This window comes from Condylura cristata, unplaced genomic scaffold (assembly GCF_000260355.1).
Source record: "Condylura cristata isolate star-nosed mole 26May11 unplaced genomic scaffold, ConCri1.0 scaffold00007, whole genome shotgun sequence".
Classification (NCBI taxonomy): Eukaryota; Metazoa; Chordata; class Mammalia; order Eulipotyphla; family Talpidae; genus Condylura; species Condylura cristata.
In genome coordinates, this window is record NW_004567108.1 from 61,316,459 (window position 1) to 61,329,222 (window position 12,764).

The following is a 12,764-nucleotide window of genomic DNA, read 5'->3' on the forward strand; positions in this document are numbered from 1 at the left end:
AAAAAATGCACTATTCCCACTTTCTCTCTCTCTCTCTCTCTCTTTTTTGGAACATACTCCAATTATATTTTTGTATTCACCACTTCACTGAAATTGCTGTTATCAGTGTCTCATTAAACTCTATGGTGCTAAATTCCAATGACCATTTAGTAGTCTCACCTTTCTTGTCTTCTCAGTGGAAATTGACAGATTTGATTGTATTCCTCCTTGAAAAACTTTCCTCACTTCACTTCCAGGACACCGACCTCTTTTTTATTTTTCCCTCTGGCCTCACAGATGCTCCTTCTCAGTCTCCTGCCTTGCATCACTCTCTAAATGATAATGTGCTAAGCTAATCTTCAAACAACTTTTTTCTCTCTACATAACCTTCTAGATGAAAACATTCTGCAACCTATAACTTCAAATACCATCTGAAAACTGACAACTCTTAGACCTGTCTTCTGACCTCCACACTAATATGCACACCTGTGTAGGTAGTATCTCCACTTCATGTTTAATAGACATCTCAAATTTAGCATGTCTTTAAAAAAAGAGAGAGATGGGGCCCTCCCTGATGGCGCAGCGGGTTAAAGTACAGCACTAAGAAACTAAAGCCACTTCAGCAAGAGTTTGATCCCCGCCTGCCCTGGAGGTGACCACATGGTATGGCAGACCTCTCCTGACCCTCCTGCTGCTCCCCTCAGCAGTGTACTTTGTCGATCTGCCCGTTCTGCTCCCCACTGTTTCTGGTGAGTCTTCTCACCGCCCCTACATCTATGGCCTGTACCCTAGTTCTGTATGCATAAATATATAAATCTTTAAAAAAAACAGAGAGAGAGACAAAAAGTAGTCCAAAATATGTATGGCATCCCTATGCCTCAGCATTCCAGGCCCCTTACTTCTTACTGCTCTTCTGATGTAGTGTTCTTCCTCTTGGGTTAGTGGGAGAGTGGGGAGAAGTGCAATGGCACTCTTCTTTATTTTAAAGATACTTCCTAGAAATTTTAGACAAACCTCTCATTGGGCACATAGTTTATAGCCTCTCCTAGCTACAAGAGTGAGGCAATTTTTAGCTGAATGACAATAGTCCACTAAATCAAGTTTATCTTTTAACTTGAAAAATATGAGAGCAAGAGGAAATGGACAAAGGGAACAACTAAGTGCAGAGACCTTACAGTAGAAGTTAGCTTGCTGTATTGAAGGACATTTCCTGTACTTGGAGACAGAAAGAACTCCAGTAGAGCTACAATAGAATAAGCTGTGGAGAGAGTAGAACAGGATGGCAGAGGAGGCAGGGCGAGGTCAGCATGTATAGAATCACTAGCCTCCCTGCTCAGCCTTTGGGAACCCCTAGGGCTATGTGGCCAAAGGCTACTCAGTAGCTACTAGCCACATACCATGATTTGAAAGTAATGAATGAAGGGCCTTTCCTGGTGGCACAGTGGGTTAAAGTGCAGCTCAAGTTCACTCCCTGGCCAGAGAGGTGACCCACATGGCACAGCAGTCCTCTCCTGTCTCACCCGCTGCTCCCCACTGCAGAGGACCGCCTGTGGACAGTGCAGCATAGACAGCGAGACCTGTGATCACAGAAGGCTCTGTGGTACACTACTGTGCTAGGAAACCTGATCACAGACATGTCATGCCAAGCTTGCTTAGCCTCTCCTGTGATTTTCTCTTTTAAACCTAGAATCAGTGTTTTTCTATTTAAACGGAAATATATGTGGCACCAAGAAAATTAGAATGTGGCCTGTTCCACATGCAAATGTTCTCATGTAAGAATTTTACCAGTGACAGAAAAGGCAGTATGAACTGGTGAATCCCAGGCATTCGTAACCTCATTATAAATACTTTGCAAATGTAAAACTGAGAAGTGTGGGAGTGATAAATGTGAATGAGGCTTACAGTTTGTTTTAATAGGTGTTTTCTCTGTCTTATTATTACCTAGGGATCTGGCTGCAAGAAACTGCCTGGTAGGTGAAAATAATGTTCTGAAAATCAGTGATTTTGGAATGTCTCGTCAAGAAGATGGTGGAGTATATTCATCCTCTGGCTTAAAGCAGATTCCCATTAAATGGACAGCACCAGAAGCTCTTAATTATGGTAAGAATACACATTTTTTCTTTTTGGTGGTAAAAATGGGCTCTATCAGCACAAAATAATCACAATCAAAGTTACAAAGGTAGAGCAGGGCCAAAGTTAGAAGGATTTGAGGAGCAACATAAATGTTGTATAAAGGTTCATACTTGGCAATAAACATGAGCACAGACTTAATTCATTAAGCTTATGGTCAGATGCCTACATATCTAGTTGCTAGATTAAACAATGGATGTATGAACACTTTCAAATATGACTATGAATCTGAAAGTTTTCCTTTCTGATCACAATAAATGTTTTAATAGTCAAATCACATACAGAGAAAAAAAATGATGCTATGACTCAGAACTATTTCTTTGAATGTCTTATAATGGGTCCAGTAACATTCAACTAATATTAGTTTCATAAAATATTAAATCAGTCAATTTGCTGTCACTCATTCCAAAAGTCAACATGGTTTTCTAACACCTCCATCTCTGGAACTTGTATAAATCTTGTAGGAAAAGAAAGATGGAACTTGCATTTGAAAATTGCAGGGATTTTTTTTCTACTTGAATTTTCATGTGTCACTGTAATTGGAAATAAATACAGCTTGCATAATCTGTTTGGAAGGAAATGGGCCATAACAAGATGGGTAACAGCTCAATAGTTTGAACGAAAGAAAAAAAAAAAACAGATGTGCTCTAAGTAAAATTAGAAATCACATTTTCATAAAGGAAAGCAGCATGTAAGCTATGGATTGGTGAATTGGTATAGTATGTGGTGAATAAAAATGAATCATGAAATGATTATTGATTTAAAATGAAACATTATCTCCTCAAGAAAAATAAGACTTTTATAATGGCTGTAATTTAATGCCTAAATTAAATACAAACCTTTCTTTAAGGTAAATTCAGAAGACATTATTAAAATAAACTATTTTAAGCTCATAATTGTACTATATTGGGATAACATTGATATATAAGATTACATATGGAAGTTCACACATCTTCAGAAATATGTCAGCACACCACTCCCATCACCAATGTACCCATAATCCTTCTCCATATTCTGCTTTCCAATCACCTGCATGCCATTTCTGTTAGCCTGAAATCTACAGTCATATTTCTAGCATTGTTGTGATTTGTTCTTATCTGTTCATTTGTTTTCTTTCTCTATATGACAATTATGAGTTAACTCATCAAGTATTTGTTTTCCTACCTCTGACTTATTTCACTTAACATAATCACCTTCAATCTCCACATCTAATCCATGTTGTCCCAAATGACAAGATTTTATTTTTTTATAGCTGAGTGGTTTTACTTTGTATATATGTACCACATCTTAATCCACACATCTTTCCATGTGAAGCTAGGTTGTTTGCTTATCTTGCCTAATAGTGCTGCAATGACATATGAGTACATATGACACCGGTGTATGCTATTAATTTAGCCCTTGAACCACCACAGGTTCTTGTCCCACAAAGTTGAAAAAAGGAATTCACAGACATTTTAGATAAGTAAGCAGAGGAAAATAAACTTTGTTTAAGAAAGTAAAGTTTATTTAAAGAAAGAAAAGACTCCCAGGAACACTATATTTGGGAGGGGCAAGAAAGTGATTGCAAGCTGGTGTTTCGGGATATTTAGACCTTTTCCCCCCAATTCTAAAATCTCATTTGTGATTGGCTCTTCCTCCTAGTGTCTGTACTCCCCCTGGGCACATGAACCCACCTTCCCAGCTCCTATCTAGTTTACCTTCCCTGTCCAAGTTTAACTGTCTTTGTTTAGTCCTCCTGGACTTTTTGACCTCATCTCTGTAGTATGTTTTGGCTAACAGTGCTTAGAATTCACTGTCCTTATCTTAGAAGCCTCTTTATCTTTTAATTTTTTTAAGATTTATTTATTTATGCAATCAGAACTGGGGTGCAATGAGAGGATTCACCAGAGACAGAGTGGGAAACAGAACCGGCAGATTGACTAAGTACACTGCTAAGGGGAGCAGCAGGCAAGACAGGAGAGGTCTGCTGTGCCATGTGGGTCACCAGCCTGGCCTGGGAAGTAGCTGTAACTAGCATCACAGTTCAGTGCTTTAACCCATTTTGCCACTAAGGAGGGCCCTCAAAAGCCTCTTTAAATCTCCTGAAGTCTCTGCTGCCCTGTCTCTCAAACTACCTAATTAACTAACATGCTCTGGGACTCACATGACACTTAATTTAATAGTTTTGCATTCTTTGAGTAGATACATGTAAGAGTGGTATTAATAGATCAGATGGTAAAATCTATTCTTAATATTTTGAGAAATCTCCATACTGTTTTCAATAGGGCTTGGACCAGTCTAAATTCATACAAAACAGTATATGAGGGTTCCTGTTGCTTCTTCTCAGTTTGATATGGGCCATTTTCACAGTTTCAGAGGCAGGGTGGGCTGGGACTTTGGGAGACTTAAAGAGGCTTCCAAGATAAGGACAGTAAATTCTAAGAAGTGCTAACCCAAACATAATACAGAGATGATATCATTGTGGTTTTGATTTGGACTTCCCTGATGATAGAAATAATGAATATTTTTTTCATGTGTGTTTTGGCAATCTGTATGTCTTCTTTGGAGAAGTGTCTTTTTAGTTCTTATGCCCATTTTTTGATCGGGTTGGCATTGTATGAGCCCTATTTAGATCTCTGATATCAGTCCCTTATCGTTTGGATGGTATACAAATATTTTCTCCCATTCAGTAAGATCTCTCCTCATTTTAGTAAGTTTCTTTTGCTGTATAGAAGCTTTTTAGTTTGATGTAGTCTTCTCTTTCATGTCCCTTGCTTCTAGAGATGAGTCCTCAATGTTGTTTCTGCTCTTTATGTCTTTTTATTGAATTATTTATTTTCATTTTATTGGTTTATATGAGGTTTTGGGGAATCTGAATATTAGCACCTTGTTGGATATATGTTGTGATTTTTATTTCTCCCATTCAGTAGTGTATCTTTTAATTTTAACGATAGTTTCTTTTGCTGTACAGAAGCTTGTAAGTTTAATGTGGTGCCCTTTGTTTATTTTTGCTCTTCCTTTCCTGGTTATTGCTGTTGTTAAGCCCCAAGACAGCTCTGAAAACAATGTTGTGGAACATTTGACAGTTTTTTCTTATATATTTTATCGTTTCAGGTCTTATACACAAGCTTTTGAGCACATTATAATGCAATATGCAAATAGTGATAGTTTTATTTCTTCTTTCCCAATTTGGTTTCTTTTTATATTTCCATTAGTTTACTGTTTGACCTTGGGCTTTCAATATTACCTTGAATAAGAGTTGTGAAAGTAGACAGTATTGTCTAGTACCTGTTCTTAACTATATGCTTTCAGGTTCTCACTGTTGCATGTGACACTAGCTGTGGTTTGTCATATGTGGCCTTTATCATTTATGGTGTACTTATTCTATGCCCAATTATTCTAATTTTTTTAATCATAAATATATATTTTGTTTTTTCTCATTTTTACTTGCATATTTTAATGTTGTTCATTTTTGTACAGTATCTTATTGTACAAAACCTAAAAGGTGTTGTACCATCAAGACACCTGTGAATCATCCCCAAAGACTTTATGCTTTTCCCTTCCATTTTGATGGCTCTCCCTCTCCCTCCTCTGGTGAATGTCTCTGACTTATAGATTGCCTGTTAATTTTGTCTTTTTATTCCTGATGTCTTGTATGGTTTCCCAATAAGTGAAACCATATGATACATAAATGGATTTTGAATCTTATCAAATACTTTCTCTGCATCTATTGATATGATCATATGAGTTTTGTCTTTCCTTTTGTTGATGTGGTGAATTGCACTGATCAATTTGTGGATGTTGAGCCATTCACACATCTGAGGAATAAATATCACTTGGTTATATGTATGAACCTTATAATATATTGCTGAATTCAGTTTGCTACGATCTTGTTGAGGATTTTTATATCTGTGTACATCAGAATAATGCTCTGTAATACTCTCTTTTTTGTGATGTTAGTGTGTGGTTTTGGTGTCAGAGTAATGTTAGCCTCAAATTTTGTGTTTGAAAGCATTTCCTCTTTCTAAATTTTTGGAACAGTTCAAGAGGCATAGGTTATTAGTCCATCTTTGAAAGTCAGTAGAATTCACCAGTGAAACTTTTGTTTTGGGGGGAGACTTTTGACTACCTTGCTTGTAATGAACAGATTTTCTATTCATTCTGAGACTGAAGTTCAGTCTCAGAAGGTTGTATGCCTCTCAGAATTATTTTTTCTTTTAGGTTATCCAGTGTATTGGCATAAAGATATTCATAGTTGTCTGTCATGATTTTCTGAATTTATGAATTTTCTGTTGTAACTTCTCCTTTGTTTCTGATTTCTAAGTATTATCATTTCCTCATCCTTTTCCTTTGTGAACCTAGATATATGTTTATATTTTTTCAAAGAAGTAGTTTTTGGTTGTATTGATCTTTTAGATTTTTTTTTTATTTCTATATTGTTATGTCTTCTCTGCTTTTTATGTACTTCCTTCTGCTAGTATTTGCTTGTTTTTTCCTACTTAAAATGAAGTGTTTCATCATTTACTTGAGAGTTTTCTTGTGCCTTGTTGCTATATGCTTGACTTTTAATATTGCTTTTGATGTATATCATAGATTCTGATAGCTTGTGTCTTCATTTACATTTACCTCCAAGTTTCATTCACTTCTCTATTAATTTGCTTGTCAACACTATAGACATTCAATAGTGTATTGTTCACTCTCTACATATCAGAGGTTTTTCCTGCTTTCTTTCTGTGTTTGATTCCTAGTTTTACACCATTGTAACAATAGAATACATTTAGTGTGGTATCAGTATTCATGATACATTGACACTTGTTTTTGTGTCCCAACATGTGGGTCACAACTGAGAATATTCCATGCGCATTGGAGAAAAGTGTGTACTTGGATTTTGGAGTGTGCTGTGCCTTATGTATGTCTATTAAGCCCAAGTGGTCTAATTCTTCTTTTAAGAGGATTGTTCCTTTGTTGATCTTCTGTCTGAAGATCAGAAATTTTCTGATTTCTGTCTGTTGAAGAGAGTGGGTTTTTGAAGTCTGACAGCACTACTGTATTATAGCCAACATCTGTTTTTAGGTTTATTACTAGTTGTCTTGATTATTTTGTTGTTGTTCCTTCCTTTGCTGTATACATGGAAATATATGTGTGTTTATGCATATGTATATATATATGTATTTATAAATATATGTGTGTTATGATCCTCTTATCATAATGTTATATCTAACTCTTTTAACTGTATGTATATTTTAACTAATACAAATATGGTTCTCCCCGTCTTTTCATGGTCCCGTTTATTTGTAGGATCAGTTTCCAATAATTTTCATTGAACTTATGTTTATCTGTATAGCTCCAGTGGCTCTCTTAGAAAGAGTAGAATGTTGATTTTATTTTCTGATGCACCCAGAAATTCTGTTCTTTTTTTTTTTTTTTTTTTTGATTCATGAGTTCAATTCATTTACATTTAGGATGATAATTGCTATATGAGGATTTACTTCTCCCACTTGAAAATTTGGAGCTGATGTATTTAATTAATGGGTCTAACTAAGTCCTCTTAAATGCAAGGGAGGCAGGATTTACAGTGAAGAGATTGTCCATAAGGACCAATTTTCCTTTCCAATTATTTCATTAGTTACATGACCTTGATAAGCCATATCTCTCTACATCTATGTTAACTTGTTTGCAAAATGAGAATGACAGTATGTTTTCCTTTAAGGGATATCTTAAGATCAAATAAGGGATGGAAAAGTAACAAAATGCTATAAAATTGTAACTTACTCTTTGTTCATTAAAATTATCCTGCAAAACCAGGTTCAGAGGTCAAAAATAAAGAGTTAGGGCATAAATTTCCACTACTGGAATGTGATTTTGGCTTAATATAGAATCCTAGCATCTTCTTACACATAAAAGAAACTTAATACTACATACCTTTTACTTTATTAAACAATTAGTCTTAACTTATAGCTATTGAATTATTTTCATGAAAAGTACTAAGTCATTATATATAAAACATGAAAAAATTGACATGTAGATTGCAGACAAGAAAACTAATCCCCCTCAAAACAGCATAGTGAATGTCCATAAGTACTATCTACAAAAAAGGAAACTTATCCCACATCTGGAGTAAGTGAAAAGTAAATACATTTCAAACTCTGACATCAAGCAGTTATCATAGTGCAAGCACACTCTTGTTATTTTTTTTTTTTTGATCTAGAAAGGGCCATCCTCCTTAAAGTAACAAGACATATTTAGATGAGGGGTGTTTATAAATTCTGGAGTGGAGAATTAAGCCAGAAAGCTATAGGAGGAGAGAATATGAAATTATTTTTGAAACTTTAATACCACTACAAATAGAGTCTAATTATGATATGCAATATATATACATACATACATGCATGCATACATACATACATACATACATACATACATACATACATACATAAGTATATACAATAAAATAAAACCAACTATGTTGGGAAAATCTTGGAAATTCTTAACCTCTTAGAGATTGAAAGGGAATTTTCTGCTTTCTGTCTCTAGCTTCACATCCATTTCTACATGATATCCAGGAGAAACTTGTTGGTTTTAATCTTTTTTACCTATCTAGATGACTACCAAAAAAAAAAATCATAAGAGCTTAGGTCATATAGCTCAATAAAACAAGTACATCAAGGTATTTTGACAAAACAGGGCACCAACAAGAAGAACTTGTTTTATCAGCTGGTTTTATTAATCTCAACTTTATTCTAAACACACAGGAGAATTTTTGTCCACAAATGAAACTAACAGTGGAGAAAAAGAGACTTTTAAGCATGTAATACCTGTTTAAAAGGATGGTAAAATAAATTGAAGAAACTTTTTTTATTGCTTTATATTTGTTTGTAATTTTACTGGTTATAAAATAATGCAGGCAGAAGACAACATTTCAGAAATCTAACTTGTGTACTCTCTAGACATTTATGTGTACAAATTCATATCTTTTTTTACTTTAATGTAAACCATACATCTCACTGCAATACCACAGAGAGAGTAATCTTGCGTGCTGACTGAATGTTTACTCTTTGCAGGGAGGAATGATTTGGAAGTTAGTTTGGTTAATCTAGCTGCCTGAGAACTGGTTTAATCAGTGTTATTCCTAGTGCTAGAAAGTAAAACTACCAAAGAGAATAAGATATATATTAGAGCACCTTCATGAGTTTAAATATGTTAACATGTGACTGGCATGGACTTAGCATATCCAGAAATGGCTGCTGCTTCTCCACTGACAGGGTTATGGTTTTGTTTGCCTCCAGGGAGATACAGTTCTGAGAGTGACGTGTGGAGCTTTGGCATTCTCCTCTGGGAAACCTTCAGCTTAGGGGTCTGCCCATACCCTGGGATGACAAATCAGCAAGCACGGGAGCAAGTAGAAAGAGGTGAGCCAAAGGTGTGGGTAATGGTGTCTACAAGGCTGTGGCATTGGTTTCCTGGGGGAAAAGGAGAAGGCACATACTGTTTGAGAATCTAAATAGAGAGCAGATAAATGTTGATAAATCTTCTGTTGAACCCCGTGGGTGGGAAGATATTTATGCAACATAAATTTTAAAAGATCTCAGCATTTGAAAAATGGAGTCCTATAGACTTTTCTTCCACTCCCCTGCCTGGCATCACATCTGCCAGGTTGTGCTGATTACTGTCTTCAAGGGACATAGGAGGTTGAGGAACACTGCCCTATTTTTTTTATTTTACACCAAGGAAGCACCATTAATATTATTGCTAATAGTCTTCAGGAGGAAGTTCTTGAGTTTTATAACACTTGCGAAGAAATCCTTTGGTGTTCCCAGATCAGGGGTGGGATAAATAGGGGATTGTGACATATTGGCATGCACTGGACTACTCCACAGCTTTCAACAGAAACAATGTTTGACCACGTTCGATGCCCAAGCCTTTGACCCACCTAAAGTGGTGTGTTTGTACAGTTGGGTGTAGGAGGTTGATTTTATAGCTTCTGTTGTCCCTCTCCTCCTCCCCGCTTCACAGACATCTATCTTCATTCCTAAGGCAAACACATAGGCACATAGACTGCCCAGTGCAAACCTTGTGCACCACCAGACAACTTTGGCTTCAGATCTTCATGGATTGTAAGGAAGCAAAATTTACATGATTTTTATTTGACTATCGATAAAATCCTTATCCCTCTTTTATCTTCAAAAACCTAAAATGTAGGAATGACTTTTTTAAAACTCTGCTCAGAGTACTAAAAGTAAACTCTAATAGCAAATACTTAAAGCAACTAAAATATGCATTTGTATGTGCTGCATCTTCCATCAGACTTTGGGCAAATGAACAAAGAATGTCTTTGAAATAGAAGGCAATTCTTTGGTGCTGTGATAATGAATTCTGCATCTCTTGTAGAAAACATTCAGTTTGTCCTGAAATGATTTTTTTTTTCTATTATATCCATAACATAATGCAACTAAACTTTGCACATTGCATAATGCCCTGCGTGAACTTGTATTATTAGCTCCATTCTAAACTCTTTGTTGTTCTTCAGGATACCGAATGTCAGCCCCTCAGAACTGTCCGGAAGATATCTTTAAAATCATGATGAGGTGTTGGGATTATAAACCTGAACACCGCCCCAAGTTCGCTGAGCTTCAGAAAGAGCTGGCAGCCATCAAGAAGAAAATCACACAGTGACGGAGAAGCACCCCCTCAGCCTCAATTCTGTCCTCCAGCAGAGTGACATTGTTCTCATTAACAATGAGTTTATACCACATTACCTGCAACAATCTTCTAAGGTTATTTTTTTATTAACTTTTTAAAAATATGTGCCACTTTTAAAAAAAAGAAAAAAGCATTGAAGAAATAGACAGCCCTACCAGGGGCTTTATGAGCTCACCACAGCAATCCTGCCATTTCAGGCCATTATAAATAAAAAAAGCACAGGCAGTAACCATGAGGTTTACAGATCATTTTCACCCCAGGACCATTGACATTGCTCAAAGTTTTATACTTCAGCACAGTTCTTGGGCTACTCTCCTGTGCTACAGCCTCTCCTCAGTTGGTGCTGTAAGCTGTACTGGTAATGCCATGTTTGCAGGACACATTCCAGCCAATCTTGTCTTCCTGCTCTGCCAAGAAAGGCAAGATTATATTTGTAAATGTCATTTTATGTGGAGAATTATTTGGACCTCCTAGAGTTCTTTTTTTCTAATTGCCAAACAAACAAACAAATTGCCATGTAGAGTCATCATGCTCTTGTATTGTAGTAAGGTTATCATTTCTGTCCCATCAGAGAATGATACTTGTAAAGTTTTGACTAACACACTGTTACAGTTGAGGCAGCAACTTTTAGAGCACTGTGATTGTGAGAAATGAGTTTGAAAGAGCTGGGGTGCAGGGTCATTTAGGGAAGATCAGATAAAGGAGTGATCAGAGAGGAAGAAAATATAAAATGTGCTTTCTCACCAGATAACACACACACACAGATAGACCTTTAAAAACGCACTCTTTTGCTCTGAATTCACAGAAAATAAAAGGGTCTCAAAAATGTTTTAAGTTCATGGGTAAGAGAGTTCATAATGGCTACAAAAAAAAAAGTTGAGACAAAATGTAAGGCACAAGTTCACAGAAATAATAGTGTACTTTTTGGTAAGGCCCATCCCTTCAAAGGAGGCATCCCAGAAACTAATTCCCCTCATCCAGACCTCTTTCATAATTGTTAGAATCTCATGATCCTCATTGACAGACATATCTGTCTGCGCACCTGTGTGTGTGTACATGGACACGTGCTGCCGTGAAGTAGGACAGCACCAGTGATGCACAGTCAGATGGACATTAGTGAGGAGAAATAGGCAGGGCCAATCCGCCTGTTGCCATTTACTCCCCTCAGTTCCCCTTACACTACTACTTGGAAGAAATTGGTATTAGCTGATAGGTGGGTGAGCACTTTTCTGGGGACATTTAATATGAACACTATGTGAGCAAAGTTAACACTAGGATTCCATTGAGCTAAATCTTAGCAATATCCAGGGACCTTAGCCCATATTCTGTATATAGTTGCCTCTCAGGATAAATATGTGCATAGGAGATGGTCACGCTCAGGGGTAATATAGCCTAGCAAATTTTGATCAGTGCTCAGGCCCATATCCAGATGGCAACCTAGTGATTATTTAGTCTACATTCATGGGAAGAGCTTATGGGACAGAAATTCCTCTTCCCTGCCCTCTTCAATTGTTTGCTACCTATGAATAACATTGCACAGAATTCACACTCCATACTTTTAAGAGGGTAAAGGATAACAATGAAGTGGAAAATGGCGTGTGTGTGCCATTTTAATCTCCTTGAAACTTTTAGAAACAATTAATGATTACTACATCCAGAATAAATTTAAAAATTATAAATTTGCCCTCAAAAATATATTGCAACATACAAAGCAACTTTTAGAAATCAATATGGTTTTCCCTTCTTTCAAATGTTAAAAATAAATGGAACCTACATTTTTTTTTTAAGATTTTATTTATTTATGCATACACAACTAGAATACAGGCCAGATGTGCAGGGGCATTGAGAGGATTCACCAGAGACAGAGTAGGGAGCAGGACAGGCCGACTGATGAAGTACACTACTGCTGAGGGAAGCAGCGGACAGGTCAGGAGAGGTCTGCCACACCATGTGGATCACCTCTGGGGCGGGGATCG

At 36.6% G+C, this 12,764-nt stretch overlaps 1 protein-coding gene across 1 annotated transcript in view; it reads left to right on the top strand.

Moving 5' to 3' along the window:
- The window catches only part of FER (fer (fps/fes related) tyrosine kinase), a 382,708-nt gene extending 370,991 nt beyond the window's left edge, over positions 1 to 11,717 (top strand). Inside the window, exons 18-20 of the mRNA XM_004678363.2 lie at positions 1,925 to 2,079; positions 9,375 to 9,497; positions 10,616 to 11,717. Coding sequence (XP_004678420.1) covers positions 1,925 to 2,079; positions 9,375 to 9,497; positions 10,616 to 10,761 — 424 coding nt within the window. The 3' untranslated portion in view covers positions 10,762 to 11,717. The remainder of the gene's footprint in view (positions 1 to 1,924; positions 2,080 to 9,374; positions 9,498 to 10,615) is intronic.
- Positions 11,718 to 12,764: the final 1,047 nt, after the last annotated feature.